The 27,396-nt window shown below is 39.3% G+C and overlaps 1 protein-coding gene across 2 annotated transcripts; it reads left to right on the forward strand.

Moving 5' to 3' along the window:
* Nucleotides 1-3,554: 3,554 nt before the first annotated feature.
* Nucleotides 3,555-25,875, forward strand: LOC145451098 (uncharacterized). Of its 2 annotated transcripts, none has more exons than XM_080329584.1 (23): nt 3,555-3,704; nt 3,894-4,047; nt 4,463-4,699; nt 5,603-5,694; nt 6,957-7,084; nt 7,257-7,415; nt 7,775-7,864; nt 9,844-9,888; nt 10,525-10,634; nt 11,620-11,743; nt 12,346-12,651; nt 12,788-12,902; nt 12,962-13,045; nt 15,159-15,246; nt 15,302-15,384; nt 15,847-15,953; nt 16,009-16,125; nt 17,011-17,237; nt 17,547-17,696; nt 19,509-19,684; nt 22,477-22,563; nt 23,324-23,518; nt 25,490-25,875. In XM_080329584.1, the coding sequence occupies exons 1-23, from the start codon at nt 3,702-3,704 to the stop codon at nt 25,709-25,711; spliced, it is 3,099 nt and encodes a 1,032-aa protein (XP_080185710.1). In that variant the 5' UTR covers nt 3,555-3,701; the 3' UTR covers nt 25,712-25,875. The 2 variants fall into 2 exon arrangements, with proteins under 2 accessions (XP_080185710.1, XP_080185711.1); XM_080329585.1 differs by having other exon boundaries at nt 4,463-4,654.
* The last annotated feature ends 1,521 nt before the right edge of the window (nt 25,876-27,396 follow it).

The following is a 27,396-nucleotide window of genomic DNA, read 5'->3' on the forward strand; positions in this document are numbered from 1 at the left end:
ATACGCGCGTCTGTTCGGATGCATATAAATCGGTCCATGGGACCCGTTTGAACTCACTTTATTTCTGCCTTGGCATAGCCTACATTTCTGTCGGTAAACCAATGGATTTTTTTGCTAGATTTAGTCTGCGACCCTAAAAAGTATTCGTCTGTGAACTATGCAGATAGCTACTCGCTACGTGATACTGTAGCAAGGACTATGACTATCTGTTAGCCTTACACGCCAGCTATCTGATATTTGCCTTGCCAAACAATCTACCTAGGACCAATCCACAAATGCAGGGACGACGTTATGCCGCGATATCGTGATAAGCTAATCCACTGGAGGGATGGGCCTAATTGAAACGAAGTAAAGTCATTCAACTGATATACTCGAATATGCATCTTATCTTGAAATAGTACATACATTACTTCGATATTAACGAGATGCGATCTTACTTCACCACCTACGAGTTAGCATACACCCAAATTCCCACGTCTAACACTAATATCTCCGAGCACTAAGTTGTATTGGTCGTATGAAAGTTTTTCAGCGTTATATGCTGTGATGTGTATGAAATTCTGGAATTTGTCAAACGCCCAGACCTTATCTGCGATCACAGAAGGATGAAGGATTGAATGGCATTTCTCCTAGTCGTGACTGTCCCTGGACACGATAAGCATTTTTGTAATTTGTAAGAGTTCCCAGACGCGTGGACTTGACCTGGGAGTGTCGCGTGATGACGGCATAGTCAGGTAATATCCTCGACGATTTCGTTATGCCAAAATATGTTTGATCGGTTGGACCGTTGTTAGGCCTGCCCATAAAGACCACAGAGGTGTCTAAGTGTGCATTGTAAAGGTACTGTGTGACGATATCGACATCCCTAACTAAATAGCAGAGGTGGTCAGTAACGAAGTACTTCTACTTTGTGGAAGTACTCAAGCAGTTTTCCTCTACTTCTAGTACTTACTCAAGTAGATCTGATTTTCTCTACTTGTACTTCTACTTCGTAATATTTTGTGATCTACTTACTTACTTCTCGCTATTTTCAGTTTGTCAAGTAGAAGTATTTTAATCCCCCAATACGAAAGATATCCTGAGGAATTTCTGGGCTGTGTTCACGGAGTACCAACATTTAATGTTCATAAAAGTCAAGCAAAGTCCAGAAATTTGTTGCGCTTCGCGCACAGTAGTTATGGAGTGACAAATATGTTTTCACGAAAGTATCAGTGAATATAATTTAGGTACCGGATTGCTCACACCGCATTGTCGCCCATATCAAATATTTCATCACGGTAAATATTGTCCACCATAACGTTGGAAACTACCGTTTCGCAATCTAGCAATTACCTATCATATCGTAATCTAGCAGACCATGGCATGTCCTACTAATCTGGAAAATCCGGCTTTGTTTAACGTTACATCTGTTTTAGCAGATCACCTTTGAAGCTTAATGGAAAAAAGACAGGAAATATATCTCCCGCTTTTTAGAAGTGGTATTTATATTCTACTTTCAATTCTGAGTATCATGCATACTTTGAGGTCTAATTATTTTCAGTTTTTTTGTCTGCAGAACATGCATGTTGAAACATAAACGCAAGTGTAGTAATGCCTCTATTTTAAGAAAATAAAGCTACACCAAATATAGATTTTACTATCCACAATATTTGTTATTAGCGTATACTAATCGCGCAAAGTGTTGAAACCGTATCCGATACAAATTCTCCATATTGCTCTTCGCCTAAACTTGGGACCTTACAATAATGGGGTAGGGCGACATGCCATGATATTCTCTAAAACGGGGTCTTCTAGTAAACAAAGGGTTAGTATCGCATTTTCATATCAATACTATATTTTGCATCCCATAATGCGAAAGAATGCTTATTCCGTCAAAGATTGACAGCTCCTGGGATACATCAATACGAATAAAACTCTCTGTACCTTCCGCATAGGTCAATTTGCAGCTTCTGACTGTCTATATGCGAACGAATTAAGGACTGTTTTCAAAACTATACTTACTTACTTGAGTAGATTTAAAGTCAGTCAATTCTACTTCTACTTCAAGTTGTTTTAGACTGCTTATGGAAGAAGTACTTCTACTCGTACTTAGTAGATTTTTTCGTCGCTACTTCTACTTCCACTTGAGTAGCTTTCTTGGCTACTTTGACCACCTCTGCTAAATAGTCTGTAAACGTAAGTGTGTGTGATAGACTTGTCAAAATATCATTATTATGATTTCAAACAAAATTTGTGCATAGTACATTTTTTTAACTCTGAATGTTTGCAATGTGGTGACTGCGACAATCTCAAGCATTGTGCCGTGTTGAAACCTCTATATTATGCCGAGAAGTCATTACATTGCAGAAGTCCTTGTCATCGCAAAATATGGTTGTTGCCAACGCCTTCTATTCTGCTGTATCCGCAGATTCTGCAGCTACTTCTAGTCCTGATGACGTATCATATAGGCTTACCATATTTTGGAAATCTAAAAAGAGGACACTTTTTCAGAAATTTGCAACTTGCAAAACCGGAGTAGAATTCTCAAAAACCGGTGAATTTTTCCCACTTTGTGATCGGATGACTAAAAAAAAGGTCATCTTCTCCGCTCAGAGCTCAAAATACCGTTTTTCTGTCCACATTGTCAGGTGGATGACTAAAAAAATTTTAAAAAAAAGGTCATCTTTTCGCTCAGAGCTAAAATCACCGTTTTTCACCCCGAAATACCCGCCGGAGCTTCACTTCTGTGCTAATTTGCGGCATATCACTCGCAATTTGCTCTAAATCTGACCTAAATTTTCAAAAAAGAGGACAAAAGGGCGTCCTCCGAGGACACTTTCAAAAAAGTCCAAAAAGAGGACAAATACTCTTAAAAGAGGACGTATGGTAAGCCTAGTATCATATATTATTTCACTATATTAATACTCTGTAACAAAATGATCTGTTATACAATAGATTGAAGTATACTCAAAGATTTTTACCGTAGTTATTTAATTTGAAGACTTATCGGCTCAGCCACAGGATAATGACTTCTGAGGATTTGTTTTACTGCTAGCCAGCCTTCATCATCTGACGATAAAACAAAAGCAGTCGGCGGGGTGAAAACAGCAATAACGGGATGGTTGTTTATTGATCGTGTATTTTGGCGGACTGAAAATTGTAGCTTAATTTACACAAATATTCAAGTTGTTGTATGAAAAATTGTTGATGAGGTGATCCATCTCATATAGCAGTGAGTATTGGACCAATTACCATAGGTCGTTTCAACTCCTACCTACGTACCGTATCGTAATTATTGTGGTATTCAGAATCAAAGTAATTAGTAGTAAAATGATTCTAATGAATATATCTATATTTATTTACGATGTTAAATAAATAATCAGTGGTTCAACCTAAGATTGAGCAATGTGTAACTATTGCATGGCTGAAGGACTTGTCTGGGAAATGAAGGTGGGTATAACTGCCCAGTGCCCAAGCCCATACAATACAGGTACGACAAAGTTGTGATGCAGCTGAGTGATAAATTCACGGAGCTAGCTAGAGTCATCAAGTGGCGAAGCAGTCTGAAAACTACAGTCGCAAGGGCTCGCGATATTTTTTTCTGATTACTCAATGTTTTGAACGTTGTTGGGGCGAAACGAAGTGAAGCGACTGGCCGTTGCGAAGAACCTTACGCTTGCACGCCATGCGATAGCAGAGAGATTTCGGAATCTATTTGTGCAATGGTATGTGATTTGCTTGATTTTTTCGAAATCACGTTCGTGTTGGTCTTCAACGATGCGCTTAACTACAGAAGTGAAAAGGCTATGGAAGCTCATAATACATATCTAACTTTAACTTGTCCATTCCCGTTCGTAAAACACAAGATTGCGACAGATACGGTTCAATTTCAAAGCGTATGATACTTCGTTCAGGATACGTATCGTGTGCAACTACCACACCCTCAACCAATCGTAAATGAGGAGGAGTTTGTGACTAACAGTGGTCGGACTATGAAGAGGCCAGTTGTTGACGATGACCAGCATACCACGGGTGTTGAGTTGAAGTTGACTGGAAATAACGAAGAAGGTGAGATATGCCTTATGTCTAGTCCAGTGTCAAGCTCAATAATAAGAAATGGACGGTTTTTAATGACCATCCAGTGTTATATCATTATCTACAGACAGACTGAAGTTTATTTTCAAAACAAGAAAAAATAATTCAGTGAAGTAGTGGCCAGCGATATGAATATTAGGTCATTAAGTCAGCTGGTCACATTATACGGGCATATATCGTTCTATATCTTATAAATATGGCGCTAATCAATTGTTGTATTTTTTGAAGTCAATCAATTTACTACCAGTAGGCCTACTGTAGCTTCATCTCACTAAGAAAAAATTGGTTTGGAATACGTACGCTAGCCATAGCTCAAAGTCCTTGATAGTAGTCTATTGTGTTCGTTATCGCCACACATGCACATTCTGACCCCCGCATATCTCTGCAGATTTGATCGGAAGTGGCGTCAGCGTCTTGTCAGCCGACTCCATTGAGACAGAAGCCGCCAACGATGGCCAGCTGTCAGACAGCGTCCAAGCGGAACTTCATCTCAGCCTGGAAAGGTTAAGCGAAAATTTTGATCCCGCCGAATTGAAGAAGCTTCAGGAAAAAAGCGAAAACAGTCGAACCATTTCACAAGGCAAGAGACGTAACAGCAAATCTAGCGTGAATCAGGATCCTGGCAGTAAGTGTCGAAGTGAATATTGATGTGCACTTTGTCAGGATTAAGCTGGAAAGCTTATTAGTGCAAAATAGTAGCTAATTGAAATAAAGATAACATTGTCAGAGTAATTTTCACAGAGTAAATCCAACCGTGTTATACCTGCAACATCTCTGCAAATAAGTGAAATTCTTGAGCTTAAGCGATCTCTTCGCCTCGATCATACGGAATGGAATGCCGATGCTGGTATATTTGGTGATACGATTGTTGATATGCAATGTTCTTTCTAATTCTCTACTAGTTGCTGACGGATTACCCATGACGAGTGTCAGCCGTTTCTATATGAATCTATTTTCCAATTGTATATTGAAGTTCTGTACCTCCAATAGTCTTTTCAAGTAAAATTCTGTTGTTGTTTAGAAAATAGATGCCCTGCGATTTAGTGTTACCTACTTCTTATTTTAGTTAGGAATCGATTATATTATATACCGGTATCTACTTCCTAAATTCGACCAGGACTTTACTTCTGTTATACTCAGGATGTAGTTAACTTGATGATTTTGTATCCCTTCATTACAGCTCGGTTATCATTTTTCCATTGTTTCTCCTATTTATGATCTATTTATTATGATAAAAAAATCAACTTTTAGTAATTAATGGATTGATTGATTAGGTGTTTTTCCAATTAATGTCCAACCCCGGAACTTGTACTTGTGGGATCAATGTCTATTTCAATTGGGTAGGCTACCTGTTGATTCCAAACAATACAATTCACAATTCATGTGAAAAAGGCAAACAGTGTATGAGTTTTTGCTATAATTTCTTCGTCTCTCACAACAATTTCTACAGGAGTGAGTTACATTGAGTATAGAACTAAGGTACTGCATGGTATATATTTACGATGCTGTTACTGACTGGTATTTGCAGAAACCCCGGTACCCAGCATGAAACAAGCATCCATAATGGTACAAGATTCGCTTGACGTAGAGGTGACGAAGCCCACACCAATTCCAAATGAAGTAAGCAATCTGAGCATGTTAGGTTGAGCGGTGTATGTGTGGGTGATATGGAATGTTAAAAGTGACCATCATATCTCATAGTTTTGCTTGGTCACTCTTTTCTTGGCAGGTTTTGTGTGAAGACCATCTCCACTTCTACGTAACGGTTGAAGTAACGCTATTTAGTTTTTTCACTGTAGAATTTGCAAAGAAGAAAATGTTTTTTGAATAAGATTTCATCGCTGATATGAGGAAAATTGTAATAATGATTGGACGGAATTCCCCCTGTGTCATGGTAACTGAATATAATTTTGAAAGTTGCACCTAATTATAGTGTAAAATAGTCAATTTACATTAGTTGCAAACATCCGTAGTCCAATTCCAAAAGTATAGCCCTCTCAGATTAACTACATTACTGAAAGTATGCAATCAAATCCACTTTTTGAAACTACTGGTAGATTTCAGATCTTTCACTTTCTCTTTGGCCACCATCATCATTGGTTTATTAGCAATTTTATCAGTTCAATGCACCACAAAATGCGATATAATGAAAAGATAGGAAGGTTTCGAAGCGACTTGGAGTAGTCTATGGAATCAGACACACACGTTGGCCTAGGCGATGTAAAGAGGAGGCATGCACACTGAATGAAAAGTAAAGAAGATAGTATAGAAAAAAGCAAGCAACAAAAATGGGGTGGCATGTCATGGAAGGCGAGATCAATAGGTCAGTCGTGGTTCGGTAATCTTGAGGATGGACTAGTATTCATTTAGTAGTAATTGCTTGTATTTCGACTTGAATGTGGACAGGCTCGTCGACTGTCGGATGGTCGGCGGGATACTGTTCCACACATCAGGTCCGGCATATTTGATGGACCGATGATCTTTTCGGTCGATCATATGATATTTGGACGACGTAGACGTGTGTGTGTTGTACTTGTGCGCTTTTGAATATATTGTCGCAGTTGCATCCATTATACACAATTTGAGAAAATTTGGTCTTTGTGAAGTTTTCATTTTCTTTCGGCTATGTCCTGAGAAACATAACCATGGCCAAGATGTGCCAGATTTTGAAAAATGGAGATAAGCTACTGTGATTGCACATCGATGATATTTACTTTTTTAAATCATTGGATGTTCGAAATACAGCTAAGAAGGACTTATCTTATCTGTTTAGTCGTCTTCCAGTGTAGATAAAGCTTGTCAGTTATACTGTAGTCGTGGCGTCTCATATTCAAGGTATCTTGTGCTTGGAGCTACTATTCGCTATTCCCACTGTTTTCTAGATGAGATTAGACGATTCTGAAGATTTTGTTGTCTCTGGTGAAGAAGATGATGACCGTACTATCGTAGCAGACTCGTTGAATTACCAATCCTTTGGAGATGGGATTACTATGGCATCGTCCGCACTTAGGTATTTGTCATTTATAATTACAAATTTACACATTGTTTTAGAAGAATTACAGGCAACTCGATTGAAATAAATGGAATATATACTCATTTTATTGGAAATTATTTGCAAGTTCTGACAACAGGACAATGTCTCTTTACATATTTTGTGTCTAATCTAGTATTTGCTTTGGCAGCGGAAGAAAGAGCAATATTTCAAATAAAACACCATCTGATATGCCCGCCACGCAAGGAGAAGATAAATATGCAGATTTGAGGTACAATCCAGACTTCCGGCAAGAAACACGAAAAACGGCAAGTCCAGAACACAAGGAAAACTATCGAGATGCGTCGCGGTAAGTTCCATGGTTTGGGTTGATTTTGTTACAGTAGTTAACCCTTACAAGGTTTACGATGGATTGTGTGACACGTCTCTCAAAGTTTTGAATGATGAGTGGAATAGCGTGTATGATCAAAAAGTATAGTGAACATGTAGAACTAATAATCTTATCGTAATTTCGGGTTGCGAGGTGTTGAAGATATGCTGCGTCTACCATAATTTAAAACAATGTCACAGTAATGGTATGCGATATTAGCATAACGGGTGATTGACACGCGCAATTTTCTGCTCTCAAATGTGCTGTATACTTCCTATTTTTATATACGTAATAGTTTGTAATGATCTAATCAATTGGAAATGTCTTTATAATGGCAGATTTAAAGACAGCTTAGACGAGACTCCGGGTAGTGTCCCAAGTGGTGGTGCCATTGTCGTTCACCGTAAAGGACTGTTTTCGCCTGGATCGTAAGTCAACATTTGTGCAATTTTGTTGATTGATAATGTACCGTGACTATCATTTGCGGAGTATCGAACTGGTGCATTGTACATTTTGTTACTAGTAGGACAATATCATGGTTGCAGATTTTTGATTTCATATATTGAGATTATTCATTGAAATCGAAATGCAGGCACATCTTGGAATATCAAACGTTTGTGGCTTTATTATTAATTGAAAAGGGACTACTTATCTGTTCTATCATCCCATAATCTTCAACAGTATGACGAATTTGCGTCACATTTAACATGCATCCCGGTGTTATAATAATCAAAAATTTCGGCATCTTGAAGAGCAGTATTCGGGTACTGATAAAATGTTTGGCACCAAAATTTTGTAGATTTACAACAATTTTGTTGTTCTTGATAAACAATGTGTAGTTATTCAATATATGCAGTTGCACGCTACTTTTTCGAGTGTATAACTTCAATGATCTGTTTGTAGTCTGCATAAGCTCAAAATACTCCAGTTGGTCAACATCTGTTCATAGTTTCCTCATCCATAAGCGGCTTGAAAGTCACTAATGGATCTCAAAGCCTGAGGCTCGTCATAAATATGATAATTTGTGGTACTGGTAATCCCTATTACATATGCCCTTGACCAGAGGATTTATTTATTATGCTTTGGATGGGCTCTCATCTGTAGTGATGATAATACTTTTGATACGTACAGGGTATCGCACAGTACACAGTATGATTGTGCTTGACAGGTGTTGTGGTAAAGCGCGTTTTGTGATGGTTTACTCAACATTTTGTTTGCACCAATTGATTTATGTACAATGTACATATTCGCCTTGTGCTAGCTTTAGAGTCATAATCAGGGTTTTGTTTCCAGCGTAAACATTGGCTTTGTTAAGTTGTGTGGAGCGTATCCCATTGTTCTGGATTATGTCAGAATTACGCCTTACTATGTAAAGACCAGTCTTGTTATTGTGCTATCTTGACCTACGATAGCACGTTACACGTTTTACACGAGCGACACTGCAACCTTTGCTTGTTGGTTATCTATTTGCGCAAAATAGGCGTGACAGTTGTAAGCCGTGTTTCGTATTGTGTGATGGAATATTGTGTTGGTATTTGTTATGGTGAAGTCGCGTTGACATATGTTTTGGTGGGGACGGCTGACTGGTGACTTTTATGGTAGCAAACGTCTAGCTTTGCTAATGGTGCCACAGAGTCTGTGTCGTAGTCTGCAATATTTGCAGAATTTAGAGATCTTGTGTTGTGGGCCAGAGGTGATCAAAGTAGCCAGTATTGCTACCCAAGTAGATGTAGTGTAGAAGTAACATGTTAAACCTCCACTCAATTACGAGTAGATGTAGAAATTGTAATGACGTGTCAAAATTGCAAGTAGATGTAGAATTAGAAATTGAACATAAGAAAAAGTACTCTTGGACGTTGTCTCACAAGTAGATTTGGTCGATGGGTTGCATTTTGCACACTCTTCTCCATTAATTGGAGGTGGCCCTGAAGAAATTTCAGGGTGCATCTTTGCGAGTAACACCAAATGACACTACAAATATGAGCAATCTACGAATAGATATTCAGATACTGTGATACGGGGAATAGTTCAAGCAGTTTTTCTGATAATTTTACTCATAAAAGTGACTTAAAGCAGTCCCAAAACAGCTGTATGCTTTTCAAAATTCAGCGTGTAAAAGTAAGTAGGTTTTTCTAAAAAACTGTTCAAGTTGAAGTCGAAGTAGTCTGAAAACGTAACCACTTCAGTAATAATACAAAAAGGAAAAATCTACTTGAGCAATCTGAAGAAATAGAGGTAATTCTTTGCTGACCACCTCTGGCTGCCGTATTTGGCATCTAAGGGTAGGTTAGAGTTGCGGACCTGTTTCAAAATGCAGTCACATAACGCCGCAAGAACATGAATTCCCGGCATTGGAATGAGAATGATGTTTGGTTACTGATGCGTGATTCCTCTTTTCTACTTGCAGACCTCGCCATTTCAGGGAAAACTCGCTGAAATTCAACCCAAGAAGGTGGGGGTTTTGGGATCTCTCTTTACGTTTATTTTGAATCACACGTGCGCCGCCTGGTAGTGGTACGGGTCGGCCTTGGATCATTCTCGAGTAGTAATGAGAATTGGGAGTAGTTGTGATGGGTTATTGCTATTGATAGATTGTATTACCAGTATTGCTGATCAAAATGTTCTTCACGTCATTTTCCTGCACATTTGGATTTTATTCAAAGGTTCTCAGTAACGAAGTGCTTCAAAGTAGGTTTTGTCTACTTGCACTGCTTCAAGAGGTTTTCCATTTCTGCTTAAGCGTTTTGAAGGCAGAACGAATTACTTTTTCCACTCTGGATCTAGTAAAAAGTAGTTTTTGGATATGTTTGCATCACTTTTCGGAGTGAAATTGCCATAACAGCTAACACGAAATTGCCGCTGTATCATGATAACTGAATATGTTTTCTAAAATTGCACCTATTGGTAGTGTCATAAAGGCTTTTTCCATTCGTTGTGCCTAGCAATTTACCGTGTTACTTCTACCTGGCTGCCAACACTGACTGCATTGACCCAATGCCCCCCCTCCGATTTAAATCAATACAATGTGAACTCGAGATACTGGTAAAAGCATGTTATTATATTCGCTGTAATTTCTATGCACTTGCAGTATATCGCCGACGCGACTTAGCGCCGACCCGGTCCGGTTGCAACAAACCAACGCGTTGTACGAAGAAGAATTCAATAAAATGCTGCAGGCGGAGATTCTCCATGAAGCAGGTGAGACGATGTTTTGTTTAGATGTGGTCGCTAACGAAGTACTGCTACCTTTGCCGAGTACTAAAGCTGTTGCTTTTTATACTTCACACTTTGTAAAGTAGGAAAGTAGATTTGGGATTGGCTTGCGTTATTTCTATGTGTGAAATAGCCCCTTTATCATGGAAACTTTATCTATTTTCGAAGATTGCTCTATTTGTAACTAGGGCTGGGCACAATGATTCGAGTACTTGAATCTGAATCGAATATTAATTTTAATGATTCGAGTCGAGTAGTAAAAGACAATTTTTTCGAGTACTGATATTATACGCTTGTCGTCCTGAAAGTTAATTTATCAACGTGAATTATAGTTTTGATACTAATTTTCACTATTGAACCCTTGAAACCTTGATTGGCGGTATCATAGTATATGAAACATATAGTACAAAGCTACGAAGGTTACTGGACGTAGCACATTTCTGAAGTCATGATCATCCCACAGCAATGTCACCAAGTGGAATGAAATCGGTGTGGTCGAAAAAATACCAAAGTATATTTTGTGGGATGGATAACAGGCATTATATTCTTTGTGGTGGCATAAACTGTACACATTTGAAATTTGACGTATTGTATTCTGTTATGACGTCATACGGTGTGATACTCGATTACTGGACTCGACTCGAAGCATATTACGTGATTCGGAATCGAATCACTCAGGTACTCGATTTTGCCCAGCCCTATTTGTAACCGTCGTTGGTCACTTTGAGTCAGTAGCGAAGATGCACCCGGTAATTTCAAAAGTGTCCACCCCGGATTAACTGCTTTTTGAAACTGCTTGTTTCAGTACTATTCATAGCTTTCATGTGGTTTTGACACCTCTCAGAAATTCTTATTTGTGCTTGTAATTTAGCAAAAATTCATTGCATTCCTTCGATTTCTACGTGATTAGCAACACCGACCAGTTTGACCATCTCTGCTGACATCCTTCCTTTGTTCCTGCATCGTTCAGATCATTCGGAAGAAGAGGAGAAGCGACCCGTCGATCCCCAGCAGCTGTTGCCGCAGGATTTGGCCGCGCCCAGGACGGAAAGCTACTCGGTCTTGATCAGAAGAATCGAGCAACAAGAAAAAGGGTGATTAAATTATGCTTTTGCTTTTACGCTGGTATCCTTTGACTATTGTGTGCGCAGGACTAGCAAGTAGTGGCAATCGTGATTTGCTGGTGTGCCTTGCTTTGTATTTATACCATATCATCCGTGATCCGCAGACTCTCTTGTCTACCTGCTCTCTGGATAGGAATCGTATGATGCCGATGTTGTCATATTTGGTGATGCTATTGTTGATATACAATGTTGTTATCAATTCTCTACTAGTTGCTGTTACCCCTGATGAAAATATTCGGGTTTACTTCAATATAAATATATTATGCACTTGTATTCAAGTTCCCGTATCTCCAGTAGTCTCATAATCGTACAGTGTTAGTGATTCTATTCTGCTATTGAAGATGAAATACATTGGATTCGTATTGGAAGTTTATTGTATAGGTTTACTGTTCTTGAAAGGCACATAACGTAACAGCTGGTGTCAAAAGTTGGATTTGTTTGTAATTTCTGTGACGAATGTAGACCTTCTTATTGAGAAGCAGCAGGAAAAGATGGCAAAACGACATGCTAAAAAATCCTTCAATTTCTTAAATTGACTTGTGTTTAAATTTACATTCCATTCCCATTACCAGGTACGAGGAGCCAATCCGAATCGGGGGATACCAACTCCTGCCCGACCGGCACCGTATCCCGTCCCCAAGCCACGCGCCCGGCCACAGAGACACGCATTACAGCAGGCCGCCGCGAAGGAACTCTAAAAAGTCAATGTCGCCGCGTACATTTCCGCCGCAGCCGACCGAGGAACATTTCTACACCGGCAAGAAAGACCCGTTAATCGCTTTGACACCAAGAGAGAAGAAAAAGGTGTCGATAATGCCAACGCCCCCCAAGAATCCAAGGCCAACAGATGTCGATTATATCGAACTCAACAAACAGAGGTGAGCGAACTACTTATACATCAATATTCAATTGAATAATGATAATATATTATATTCATATTGAATTATACTAGAATATTTTTGGCTGACACTCGTCACCTATATATTTCATGCTACTAACTCGAGTACTTTTCAGATTAAATCGCAAGAGCAACTCGGCAGGATACCTGGACCTTCACCGCAAGCGAAATCAAAAGGTGGAATTTTTGCAAACCAGATCGCAGTCTGAAATCAAGGAACCGGTCATTCAAGTTTGTACAATACAATTTGGGTTGTGCGACGTTGGTGCTGACCTGATTATGTGTTACAGCAATCTCCGGAGCGTGTTCCACACCATCACGAAAGCGAAAGCCAATATCCTCCGAATTCTATGGAAGAGTTATGGGCTAGACAGGTATTTTTCGTTTGCATTGCAGTGAGTAATGATTATTTCGAATACTGAAATTGCACTCTCCTTGCAACTAAGTGTTGTTATCTATCAACGGGAGTTATAGTTTTGATTTGATTTCCCACTGTGGAAGCCCTGAAGCCTCCATTGGTGGTAAATGGTAATTCAGCATACGAACATGTAGTACAAAGTACATACGTTACTGGAAATGAGATATCCGTGAAGTTGTGATCAACCCACAGCACTGTCACAAAGTGTATTGAAATAGGTATGGTTGAAAAAATACCAGATCGGATTTATTGGAGATGGTAATCGAAACAGCTTTGCCTTTCCCTAGGGAAGACTAATAAGAGGCGGAATTTAGAAGCTTAAATTTTGACATCACGCTTGAATTCGAATTTCTGGTAGCTCAAAAATCATCAGGTTATTGTTTAATGTTTCTATTGGCGCAAGTGTAATGTGTAGCTCAAAGCCAAATTTGAACCGGAGTTGAAATTTATCATGTTTTGCTATATTTCATGAAGTTTCTTTGCCATAACTTGGGTAGAACCGGATTGTCATGTTTGAGATTTATAATGAATTGAATCCTTAATCTGAGAGAGTGAGAGAGCAAGTCTTTATTTTTCCATCCAACCAAAATACATAACAAACCGACAGCAATAATGGGGGTGAAGAGCTTCTTGGAGGTACAGAACTTCAATATACAATTAAACAGTATATTCATATTGAAATGAACCCGAATATTTTCGGCTGACACTCGTCAGGGGTAATCGTCAGCAACTAGTAGAGAATTGGAAAGAACATTGTATATCAACAATCGTATCACAAAATATGACGTCACCAGCATGAAAGAGAGAGCGTTCAATGTACTATTTTTAGGTGGTACACGAACTCCTTTTGTTGACAGAGTTTTGGTTGGTGTATTTTGATAAAAGTTGATTCCAAGGCACACAAATGGAATTGTGAGCGACCTCGTCCCACGATTCGAAATCGGTCGTCTCGATAATTATTCGCACAAATCGGATCATCCAACAGATGTTTGCCGATGGCAGAATTAATTGCCTTTGATCGATCAGCATCAATCTTAAGTGGATGAGTTAAGGGTGAGCTTTTCACTGAGCGTGTTCTGATAAATCTGGGGACATGTTGGTTTATGCGGTCCTGCAGACGTCTTGACGTTCTTCCCACGTAGCCACAATCACAGTGGCACCTATATTCGTACACTACATTACTTTGTTGAAGTGCAGGAAGCATGTCTTTGCGTGTTGAAGGGAGCAGTTGTGTTGTTGTAAAAATCACATTGGTTTTGACTGTGTTGTAACACTTACTGACAGCAGAAATCAATTGTTTTTCAAAGCGGGTGGAAATGGGGCCAATCCAAGGTAGATGGATATAAACATCTTTTATTGTTCGTGCGGTGGGCTCTGTTCGTTTTTCTGCGTTGAATTGCGTTAATTTCCTCTCCATGCCGCGGCTGATGACGTGTTCAGGGTAACCGTTATCCAGTAAGATTTTTCGGATGTAGTCAAGTTCTAAACTCAATTTGTTACCCGAACATATCATCAACGCTCTATGCACGAGTGTGCCTATGAGGTTAATTTTTCTGCGCCGAGGACTAAATGAATTCCAGCGAAGGTATTGGCCTGTGAATGTTGATTTCCTGAAAACAGACGTTTCAAATTTGTTAGTATTGCGCTTTTCAACTAATACGTCCAGAAATGATAATGAGTTATTGCGTTCTTTTTCTATTGTGAATTGCAAGGCCGGGTGAAGCGAGTTTAAGCGAATGAGAAATTGGTCACACTCCGATTCATTCCTGAAAATGACAAATGTATCATCTACGTATCGGCGGTACAATAGTGGTTTGGCGGACTCACGCTGGGGGTACAGAAAATATGCATGCACAGTATTCGATATCAGATAGGAATGGTCGATACGACCTTGAAGGTGAACTAGTCTGATCACACCCGCATGAAACAGGTACGCTTGTCTCTATACAGTCTGAAAACCCCAACATACATGCCTTTCGTTTGGAAACATTTGATTTCTGGTAGCATGTATCAAGAATTTTAATATTGTGAGCCATGTTAACAGCTCACACTCTTGTCTCATATTCAAGGTTGAAAGACTGAAAAATGCGAAAAATCGAAATTTAAACAAGGGCAAAGTAATTCAGCAGAGACCATCACCCAACGTACATAACCACGGTAATATCAACATCATATCTAGAAGATACAAACGTAACTAAAAGATATGTAACAGGCTCTGGAATGAACGCTGCATCACAATATCAAAGGCAGATAGACGACACGCCGCATAGCGGATACCAATCTTACTTCGATCAAGTATGTATCAATTTGTCATTGTCTCGGATAGAAGATTTGATGTGAATGACTGCATGCATGCAGATGTACGCAGATAATTCAATTTGGTATCATACCCACAAATACTACATATAAGTAGTCGAGTACAAGTAAAGTTGATGCCGTTTTCGAGTAGGAAATATGGTATGACATATCGTAAGGATGCCGTGTGCTAGTTGACACTTTGCTTCTTTATAGTTTTGAATTATGTCTTTGCCTCCGTACAAATATTGATAGCTAGTGTTGGAAACATACGGCAAATTGTAGTTCCGTCGCAATGTTGCATCTTTCTATTACGGAAGTGGCCACCTACGATTAATCGCTGCATGCAAAATCTGAACGTGAACCACCAATTTTTCTTTCCAATCCAATAAGGTAGTAATCATTGGACCAACCGAAAGACTATAGCGATTACCATGTGGATGTAATGTTCATTTTGTACAGGACGGAAATCACACGATCCAGCAACAGAGCCCAGGACACGTAAAGGTTCGGCAGCATCTCCCCCTGCCTTCGCAAGCGGCGGAATACTCCCCGGGACATTTGAAAAGGTACCCACTTCTAGGCTTTGGCATGGGATCTGCCTAATTCATATTCCTATTGTAGGTCACCCGGTGAATATGGACAGGAGTCATCTCGCAGTAATCACGACGCGTTTTATTCGCCGAGGGTGCGCCCGATACAAGATCAAAGCAGCCCGCTCATGAAAGCGTTTCAGACTAGGTAAAGTACATGTCGCTTGTATGTTACGCTGGTGGCTATCATCGTCCAGCCTATGTCAACTTTTCTGCCAAATATATTTCAATTTGGTTCTCAATTGGAAATTGTAAGACGCTTAAGGCTTGTAATTATTTAATTGTATTAGTGATTCTTCACCTCATACACTACTACAGGTTATTGGTGTAGAAAATGAACTATGCTCCAACAACAGTGATAAAACAACTAAACCGTTAACACCAATAAATTTTCAATTTTTAAACTGATTTGGATATTTCAAACATAATTTCTAACTCTTTCTGACGGGGTATACAGCCAATGGTCTACTTTCAAATTATCCTATCACAACGCTCCAAGCCTTTTACCAAACCGTTTAAGACCAGTAATATGAGGAAGATATGAAGACTTGTTAAACAAAATCTGACCAAATTCGGCAGTGCAATGTAGCGACATTTGACAGTATAATGAAGTCTAGCGTATGGCTAGGTCACATTTCTGTCAATATCAAGTTGGTGGTTTTACCGCATACTGCATAATTGGTGCGGTATCAAAAAGACAGCTGCAAATTTGTCATTAAATCACACCTGCAAGGCTTTGCACTTTTGTCGTAATCATATTATTGGTCGATTCTGATATTTGAAAGTTCGTCGCTCCGCAAAATTTGTTTTGAAATTTTTCCGGTCTGATAACCGATATTCACGCGTTTAGTATCTTTTCGGTACAGGTACTCTGGTTTCAAATTCGATTCCACTTATTTAGATATGCAGTGATACGATTGTTGATGTACAATGTTCTTCCCAATTCTCTACTAGTTGGAGACGATTAACCCTGACGAGTGTCAGCCGAAAATACTCAGTTTTTCTTTCAAAATGAATATACTATTCGATTCAGATATGCGGCCGACGTGTATCAGCCGAACATCCTCAATCCAGACTCGGGTAACGTGCTACGAAAAAACCTCGGAAATGGCCAGGAACAGCCCAGGCAGAATCCGAACGTGTGGACCAACCCTTTCGGTCAACGGGAAGCGCCGCCCGTCGACTTTGCCACGCCTGTGTCGCACCAGTCCAGCGGTAGTAAATTCAGCCGGAGGGTGACTTTTTTGGGCGATAATGAACGTGAGTCTAGCGGGTTCACTTTTCGGTCATTAACCGAGTACTTCTACGTTTTCGGAGCACTCAAGTAGATTTTGCCTGCTTGCACTGCTTACTCGAGCGGTCATGATTTTAGACTGCCTCTACTTCTATTTAATGGGTTTTTTTAGTTTTTAGGCAAACTTAGGCCTGGAATAATTATTACTTGAAAATTTGCTACTTCTTTTTGTACTCAAGTAAAAAGTTTCAAAGTTGAGTACCAATAATGACTTCTATACGGAAATGGTCGTATATACGTACTTTTTACCTAATAGCTTTAACTGTTAATTGTAGCGATCGCTATACAAGGATTGGATGGCGAATTTGGGAGCGGTTACGGCTTGAATAGGTACCAAGTCCCACTGCCTCCGACGCCCCCTTCGAAATCTCAACGGCATTCGATGCAGAGAGCAAGGTTTTATCCGGAGGGGAAAGAAAATGATGGTGTGTATGTTCGGATTTGTGATTAAACGATAGTAATGCCGGCCGAATTTCCTTTGAACTGCTTTTCGGAGACGGGTCTCTTTGAAAGTTATAGATTAGTGGTTCTTGACCGGCAGGCCACAGGAGGATTTTGAAGCTAGTTGAAAAATCCTGGAGTTGTTGAAAATATTATTCATATTTCCGCCTTATTGTTCTTTTAGTTGACCTTCATTAGTAACGTGCTTCGGATTATAGTAAGATTGTCGTCGTTATGACATAATCGTGACTTGTAAATTAGATCGTAGTTGGCGATTGACTACCCTCGGTAGTTCTGGAATAACTAAACCTGACCATGGTATTTTTAAAACGGAAAGTTGGCCACGACTCTAATAAAGTTGGGCACTTGTACTCTAGATCAGGGATCCTCAAACTTTTTTTAACTGCATAACCTTTGTGAGTTATATACATGCATGCCGTACTCGGTAAAAGCAATGTAAATCCAAAGTCAATTTACGATTGTGTGTAAAGTGTATTTTTACGGTTGGAAGCCATAACTAGGTCTCATAAAACCCTAAAAGCCCAAATAAAACGATGCATTTATTAAGCTAGAACTTTTTTTCTGACGTGGCACATAAAAGTTGAAATTTGTTGGAAGAAAATGATTACAGTGCCGACAAAAATAGAGTTACTCGCGTACCCCCGTTAAGTTTGAGAACCCCTGTTGTAGATTATCAGCTGTTATTACATAAATTGTTTAGTTGAAGGCTTTTTTTGTGTGTCATGTCCTGAAGGCATATCTTGGCTAGTTCGAATAGTTTATAATGTAAACTGAACAGTTGGTTTGTGGTACAGAACTTGAAGATAGCTTTCAATACAACATCCATTGTAGTAAAATATTTATTCAACTCGAAGACTTTTCGGGTGCCTCTTTTCAAGAGTTAACGGCACACTAAAGGGATTTAAACAGAATGAAAAGCAAAACCAAAAAGGCGAAGTATGACGCAACAATCAGAAATTACATACCATGAAGTCCGCAATGTAACGATGGCAACAATAACAAACTAAAAGAGTACGATACTAGTAACATAGCATTTTGAAACCAAACAATAACAAACACGAATTAGAACGCACTAATGGGAAATTTGTAAGTTATACAGAAAATCTTTTTGCCTACATAAAATAGGCTTGGTCAATTGGATGATTGTTGATTCTAGGGCTTTCAAATGAAACAAGGATCTGCCTCGCGCAATGACTGTAAACATTTGGTCATTATAGTTTTGAGCACAAGAAGGGTTCTCACTTAAATGTTGGAAATGTAAACTGACTGAATAGATGATCTATTTTGCGTTTGGATGTATCCCTATTTCAACAATATGTAATTTCCATTCTATTTTACATAAATTTTTCTATTGACCTGTGCTTTGAATGTTGGTCCATAACTAGTTGGGACATTGGCATCATTTGATAGATCGGTCTCAGTTTAATGCTCTTGGACTTTGAAATCTCTCCGGTATCCTTCAGCCTAAGGAAGTTTGTCGATGTTGGGTAGTCCTTATGTACTTGTCCACATAATTGATTATTTCTAGTACTTCCATTTACGATAATGATATACAATTAAATAATGTATTGATAATAAAATCAGCATGATATTCATTTCAATATGAATAGATTATTCAATTGTATATTGAAGTTCTGTACCTCCAACAGTCTCTTCGTTCACTTTGTCCTCAATATGTAGACAATAGTCATTATCTTTGTGACTAGTCGGTATCCTTACAATAAGTGACACTACCGTGAAGTATATTGTCCGACTAACTATTGAATTGATCCCAGGTGGTTATTATGATGTGCATGAAGAGAGCTATCCTATACTGCCTCCGATTCTAAAGCCAACCGCAAAGTCTCCATTGAAGCAGTCGCCCAACGCCGACAATGAGTCGCAAAGGTCGCAAAATAACGGCAGCTATGTGGAACAGTATGAAAAGGAGAAGACGAGGAAGAAATATAAGGTAACCCTACCAGAACTTTTTGCGAATGTGGTGTGAAAACTAATTATTATCTAGTAGATTCATGTCATATTTCAATACCACTCAGGATATGTAAATATTTTGAGTAAATGCCTTTTGCAACTATTGACTCATTTGCAGTGCTATCGTGGTTGCAACAATGCCGTTATCACACATTATTACCAATACCAGCATAGGAATAATTTGTTATGGATAAGTATTGCATCCCAATATGGATTGGATTTAGAATTGGGAATATCTCTTGATGCTTTTCCACTTACAGGTAGTACCCTACTTGAACGGCCGGCCTCAAGTCCAAATTTCAATGCATTTAGAAAAATGTTCATAAAATCTGAACCACTGGACTTGAACCGACACCCAATATATCGCTGTAATCGTGAAACAACCGCCTAACCAACTGAGCTACTCTCAAAGCGAGAGAGAAACAGGTGATGCCCCTATACCAAGAAGTGTTCTCAACTTTTTGAAAATAAAAGAGAATTTGCTTTTTGAATTTGCGACTACGTCATACATAGACGTGCTCGGGATAGAATCATCGCCTGACTGATTTCACAGCAATATCAAGATTCCAAAATGACCTGAGTGAGGTTCTTACGATAATACAATCGACTGTAACGACCGCTGATATACCGATGGCTACAGTTGGCTATAGCGCGATTGATGCCAGGCGTCTCGCTTTCAGCGCACATACACGCGCCGCGTGTTATTGTAGTATTGACGACGTTCATTCAATGATTCAATTCACAGTGCCGGACGCCGATGTATGTAATCGCTTCGTACGAGTTACTAAGTACTAGATAGTGCTTTATCGAAACACACCTTGCTCTTGTACAACAAGTAGAACTGAATATATATTGGTTGGATTGACAGGTAGTCATATCTGCAATATAAAATGCAGTGTTTCACTGCTATTTTACTGGACATTTGAAGAAAGATTAGGTCATACGGGGCCTACGATAACTTATCGTAGGCCCCGGGTCATATTATGCAAACCTTTCATCGACAATGGTGATGTAGACAATCGCTTTGAGACAAGGGCTGTCTATTGAACCAATAGGCATCCTGATAACCCAGCTATCACGACATGTGCATCGCAGCAATCAGTTTCGAAGTGCACAACTCGACCGCCGACTCTACATACCTATTTATTCGCTAATTTGACAATGGACATTGAACATTCAACCATATTTAGGTTTTGTTCTCTACCATGGGCCAGATCTGAAACATTTTCACCAGAAGTGAAGCCATTTACGGACATAAATTTTCTGTCATATCGATTGCGCTTTGGAGATCTTGTAGCTCGCTGAACTGAATACCATCATGTTGGTAATGCTGTATTAGTATGAAAAGCAGCAATCGATATGCGTAATCTGCAACAGCGAATCTTCGCTAATCACAACAGCAAATATATTACCGCGTGTTATTGTTTGGGTAATAACATAGTATCGCGGACGTTGAAATGATTCATTTCACAACGCCGGTATATGTAATCGCTTGTCCATCCTTTGTACGAGTTAGTGCCATGTGTTGAAACTAACATTGCTGTTGTACAACACGCGCATCTCAGCAATCAGTTTCGAAGTGCGTTCGTGACCGCAGACTCTACATACCTCGATCCGCTAAATTGAAAATCGACATTCAACCATATTTTTGTAAAATAATTTATTGCGTGTCGCAATATATGCCATTGGCTTTGCTGGTCGTCAAATTTTCATGAATGACCTGCGCGTTGTGGACGGAAATCTCGAGCAGACACGAAAATACCTTTCAATACCAGAATCGCGACCGGAGCTTTGATGTGCCGGTGCATTTCGTTTTATTCGCTAGGCTACTACGGGAAAGACGTGAAACATTTTCACCAGAAGTGCAGCCATTTACGGACATAAATTTCCTGTCATATCAATAGCGGAGATCTTGTAGCTCGCTGAACAACATCATGGCAGTATTGGTGTATTAGTATGAAAAGCAAAAATATTCAATATGCGTAATCTTCAACAGCAACAGAAAAGACATTGCTAAAACCCGCGCATGTTATTTCGTAAAATATTTTTACTTCCAGTTCAAAGAATCTTCTGTGCGACTAATTATTGATTATAAGTATTCCAATAGATGGGCAATGGGCATAACCAACGCATGTTAGGAGAAAAGATCTGCAAATGAATTTGATGTCTCGGCGATGCGCTGATTTAGGTCACGGGCGCTGGTTTATCTCACGCGCGCACATTCACGCGAACGCCGTGGCGAATTGAATTTTGCGCAAAACGTTTTTATGTATTCAATCTGCATTTTGAACAGGTTATTCGATAGTATAATATGTTATTTATGGCTCGACGTATGCGTATTGATAATAGCTATCCATCTGGAATAGTTGTAATTGTCTACGACCAGAACAACTCGGGAAATTTAGGATTAAGTAAAGCGTGTTCGTGAAAATACGCTCAGGCCTCATTAATGAGTGTGCCGTTTCGATCGGGTTAAAACAAGAACCGTAATACGCTGTCATTCTTTTGATAACAATTTTTGAAAATATATTTAGTTAACATGATACAGGGGCTATTTTGCCCGGTAGTAATGACAACTTCACTCTATGCAAACATACCCAAAACTACATTTTACTTTTCAAAATCTAGATTGTAAAAAGTGAGTCGTTTTGCCTAAAAAACTGTTTGAGTAAAGGTAGAAGTATCACAAGTAGGAAAAACCTTCTTGGGCACCGCAAATAAGCGGAAGTGCTTTGTTACTGACCACATCTTAATTCTACTGCTCTTTTTCAGATATACACTCTGAACGATTACAAAAATTTGAAGAAAGACGTGAAACTGGGCGGGCTGGGGCCGGATTTGAAGAGCGCCCGAGAAAAGGTGACTCAAAACGTTGTATAATATAGATTGAATAACATATTCGTATTCTACAGCATATTCATAACTCATCCGCTTGAGCTTGATGCTGACCGATCAAAGGCCATTAATTCTGCCATCTGCCATATTCTGTTAGATAATCCGATTTGTGCGAATAATTATCGAGATGACAGATGTCGCGTCGTTGGGGGGGGGGCGTTCACACTTTCATTTGTGTGCCTTGGAGTCGACTTTTATCAGAATACACCAACCCAAACTCTGTCAACAAAAGCAGTTCGTGTACCACCTAAAGATAGTACATTGAACGCTCTCTCTTTTATGCTGGTGACGTCATATTTTGTGATACGATTGTTGATATACAATGTTCATTCTCATTCTCTACTAGTTGCTGACGATTACCCCTGACGAGTGCCAGCCAAAAATATCAGGCTCATTTCAATACGAATAATGATTATACTAATCAATTGTACATTGAAGTTCTGTATGTCCAAGAATCTTTTCAAATATGTGTATTGAACTAAACCTGACTATTTTCGGCTGACATTCATCAGGGGTAATCGTCAGAAACTGGAGTGAATTGAAATTGATTGTTGTATATCAACAATTGTGTACGCATATGTGATATCAACGGCACGAAATTTCGAATAAACAGACGGCTTCGGCTCAGTGTGCTAGTTCTAGGTTATACACGAATTCCTGTTGGCATGTGTATTATTTATATAATATTCACTGTTTGCAAGTACAATTTTTGTCGTTGACGCAGATGGAAAAGGCGGACCGTGCGAAGCAGTACGCGGAGCTGATCCGTAAAGAGCACATGACCAACGGCGTCATCAAACAGAAGGAAAATATTTACGAGACGGACGGCGACATCGCGCCCGCTTTTGACGAAAAGCACCACTTTTCCGCCACCATGGACGAGAAGAAAAGGAAGGAGATGCTGGAGAAACGAATGAGGGTGGGTGTTGCGCTGGGACCGGCTTCCACTTCTACGTTTTCTATGTTTAGACAAACTAGGCCTAGAATACGGTACTTACTTTTTCATTACTCGCAAATCGCTACTTCCACTTGGAATATAATCAGAGGTGGTCAGTAACGAAGTACTTCTACTTTTTGAAGTACTTGAAGCAGTGTTGGGATGACTCGAGTCATGACTTGACTCGAGTCAGACTCGAGTCACCTTTTTCGTATGACTTGACTTGACTCGGCGTATCAGAAATGCGGATTGACTCGTGACTCGAAGCAAAATTCACGAGTCAATTTCAAGTCATCAAGCAATCGATGTCGATAAAAATCACTGTATCTTGCAATCGGATTGTTCGCGAAACGCTGGTGTAACCCGTGAGAGCGGCCAATCATTCAATGATCGTTCGTTTTACTGAGCCTCTATTGCTCTCTCACAAATAAATTGACCGCTTACGAAGTGATCGAAGCTTACAGCTTACGCTGTCGTAAACTAGTACAGTAAAGTATTTTAGGAGAAAAATGTCTATATGGAGATAGTTTATATAGTCCTCGACCATTGGCGCAGGCTCGAATTGTATCATATCCATTTGTAAATGAATAATGTATTGTATTTTATCAATTCGTTTCTCTATTCTTTATATTGGCTGGTAACTATAAACTGAGGCTATGCCATTATAATTGCGTAGTTTAGCATTTCTACGTATATGTAAGCGATACAGCGCCGTCTTACGTGTATATTTAACTTCATATTCGTTCATCGGTTCAAAATCAAAGACCAGTTAATCTGTATTTCAGACAGCTAGCAAAATGCAATGGCGTAGGCATTCGAAAAGGCAACTTGACTTGAAATGTGACTTGACTCGTGACTTGACTTGACTTGACTTGACTCGACTTGACTCGAGTCACCTCCAAAAATCGAGTGACTTGACTTGACTCGAATCACTTTCGAAAATCGATTGACTTGACTTGACTCGAGTCAAAATGTGCAATGACTCGAATTGACTCGTGACTCGAAGGTAGTGACTTGATCCCAACACTGACTTGAAGTAGATTTTGCCTACTCGCACTACTTTTGAAGTAGTTACGAATTTAGACTACGTCTGCTTCTACTTGACAGTTTTCAGTTTTTTAGGCAAAAATAGACGTAGGATTCCTACTTACTTACTTACTTGTGAACCGCCACTCCTACTTTTACTTGAGTAGAAATTCCGCCGATACTTCTACTTCTACCATAGTAACGACGGTGACTACTTCGACCACCTCTGAATGTAATGAAAATTGCCAACATTACTTCTACCAGCCTACTGACACAGCTTAAACTCAAGCGGTTATGATTTTAAACCAGTTCCAATGCAACTTTACGGTTTTTTGACATAACTACTTTTTTCACCGTTTTGTGAACTAGAAAGTAGCTTGGGAGATGATTGCATCTTACGAGTGAAATTATCATGAAAACTGGGTGAAATAGCACCTGTGTCACTGTAACTGAACTTATTTTTGAAAATCACGCCTATTTTTAGTGTAATTAGTCGTTACGCGTCAGTTGCAAAGATACGCCCTGCAATTTCAAAAGTAGGCACCTCTGATTTACTGCTAAAATTATATCACCCCTCGACCAAATCTAATTTATGGGACTGCTTCCTCGCGTGCTTCTGATGCTTTAATATTCTGCTTGTACATGAATTAGGAATGGCATGTCTCGGGAATTGCGTCTTCTACTTAAATACTTTAACTTCTACTCGAATAGCATTGCTGACTACTCTTTCCACCTCTGAGAGAGAGTTCTTTCATTACGTCAACAATTACATACAGTAGCCAATATAAACCATTCAAGTCCTAAAATGAGAAATTTTTAAAATTGCCAAATGTAAATTTCTTGCTCATCTTCTGCGGTCAATTGTATCATTTCGATGTAGCTTGTGATTGAGATACGCCAAAAAGTAATTATTCACATTCCCTCCAGGCGATCGAATATTCAAGGCAGATACCCAAGCCGAAAGTCAAGGTGCCTGAGCCATCTCCGAACGCTTCGGAATTCGGGTCGTCCGCGTCGCATTACTCTGCGGATATTCCCGTTTCGAAATCTCAAGAAGGGCTCGACTTAAATTTCGGACTTCTCGAAATGATGAAGGAACGTCACGAAAAGGAAAAGGCGCAAGTAGCGGCCTTCGCGGGTAACGGCTGACGAAATGTCTTGGATACGCACCAAGTTTGCAGCCTCTTGTGTTCAACTCGGGAAATGCCCAATTGTGCAATGGCATGATGTAGCCGAAAATACTTGGACTGAGATTGAAAAATTTCAAAAATGAATGATATAAAATACTTTCTTGTTTAATCAGCTAATCTCAGTGATGAGTAGCACCTTCAATGATAAACCTGATATATTTAGACGATATTCAAAAGATATGGCATCTAGCTTAAGACTAGACTTCGTAGCCAAAACTTCATAGCATTTATTTGATCGACTTTACAGCCCATTCGTATGTTTGCGCATGAATTAAACTAGAAAAACTGTATCTGGATGCCTGCAAGGTATATCAAATATATCTATATTCTCTGTCTAGCAGTTGCTAATATAGTTCACTGAATCCCTACTACTGTGTCGTGATGTCCCGAAAGTTGCCTTTAATAGCCGATACCGATAATTCTTTTCAAGTGTGATATCGTCTCAATATTATCGGCGATTATAATCAGTCAGGCTGTAGTGGTGACATCCATGGGGCGCTCCTCTGATTACACTATACAATTATATTAGTGTCACCTTCATCTTGTGATTGAAATCTGGAACAAAGTCGGCATCGCTGACTAAAAAGCACCCTTTCTGAAATTTACTTATTAGATATTTCTATTTCCACGTTTAGTATTTGTGACTTTTTAATTTACGGTACGAGTTTTGATATTCTTCGTGTCTTGTTTACTTGTGTTTATGGTGCGAGTTTGATCTCATTTTTAGAGGAGATGCTGTAGAAAATGTATGTGATTTCTCAGTGTTAAGTGTTTTGATGAATGACTAATGATAAAACGATTTCTTCTGTCAAATTCACGTACTGTGGTCGCTAAAACTTTTATGTATGTATGAGACTTCTCTGCAATCCTTGTATTTTGTAACTACTTCACGAAACTGTATCTCTACGTTGTTTTTAAGACTTGAATGAACATATCGTCTGTGTTCTTTCGACATGCTAGTGATCGATTTAATTTCTCTTTATTCCTACACCCGTACTGTACTGAACTCCACTGTTACTATGTGAGTGATTTGAGTATTTATTTTAGAATTGCACTGGTGCTCGTGTCTTGACCAATAAAATTGAACTTTTCTATTTTGAAGAGCTTCTTGGAGGTACAGAACTTCAATATACAATTGAATAGTATATTCATATTGAAATGAACCCGAATATTTTCGGCTGACACTCGTCAGGGGTGCTCGTCAGCAACTAGTAGAGAATTGGAAAGAACATTGTGTATCAACAATCGTATCACAAAATATGACGTCACCAGCATGAAAGAGAGAGCGTTCAATGTACTATTTTTAGGTGGTACACTAACTCCTTTTCTTGACAGAGTTTTGGTTGGTGTATTTTGATAAAAGTCGACTCCAAGGCACACAAATGGAATTGTGAACGGCCCCGTCCAACGATTCGAGATCGGTCGAGATTATCTAACAGATGTTTGCCGATGCCTATTTTGTAGTATTTAATCGGGGCTACATAATTATCGGATCACGTTCATAAATCTAGCCCAGCCTGCAGGGTTGTAACCAAGTCACAAGGCTCCGAGTCATAAGTCAACCTCACTTTTATAGTTTTGACTCGGGTCAAGTCGAGTCATTTCAATTCACCACCGAGTCCAAGTCAACGAGCACAGGGTCGA

The sequence above is a fragment of the Botryllus schlosseri genome, chromosome 11, assembly GCF_051294905.1.
Source record: "Botryllus schlosseri isolate E-star chromosome 11, Bs_hap1, whole genome shotgun sequence".
Classification (NCBI taxonomy): Eukaryota; Metazoa; Chordata; class Ascidiacea; order Stolidobranchia; family Styelidae; genus Botryllus; species Botryllus schlosseri.

Bases quoted from the DNA above. Each gene is read 5' to 3' on its own strand.
- LOC145451098 (XM_080329584.1), top strand. The intron at 4,048-4,462 runs GTGAGATATGCC...ATATCTCTGCAG, and splicing joins GACTGGAAATAACGAAGAAG to ATTTGATCGGAAGTGGCGTC. The intron at 17,238-17,546 runs GTGAGTCTAGCG...TGTTAATTGTAG, and splicing joins TTTTTTGGGCGATAATGAAC to CGATCGCTATACAAGGATTG.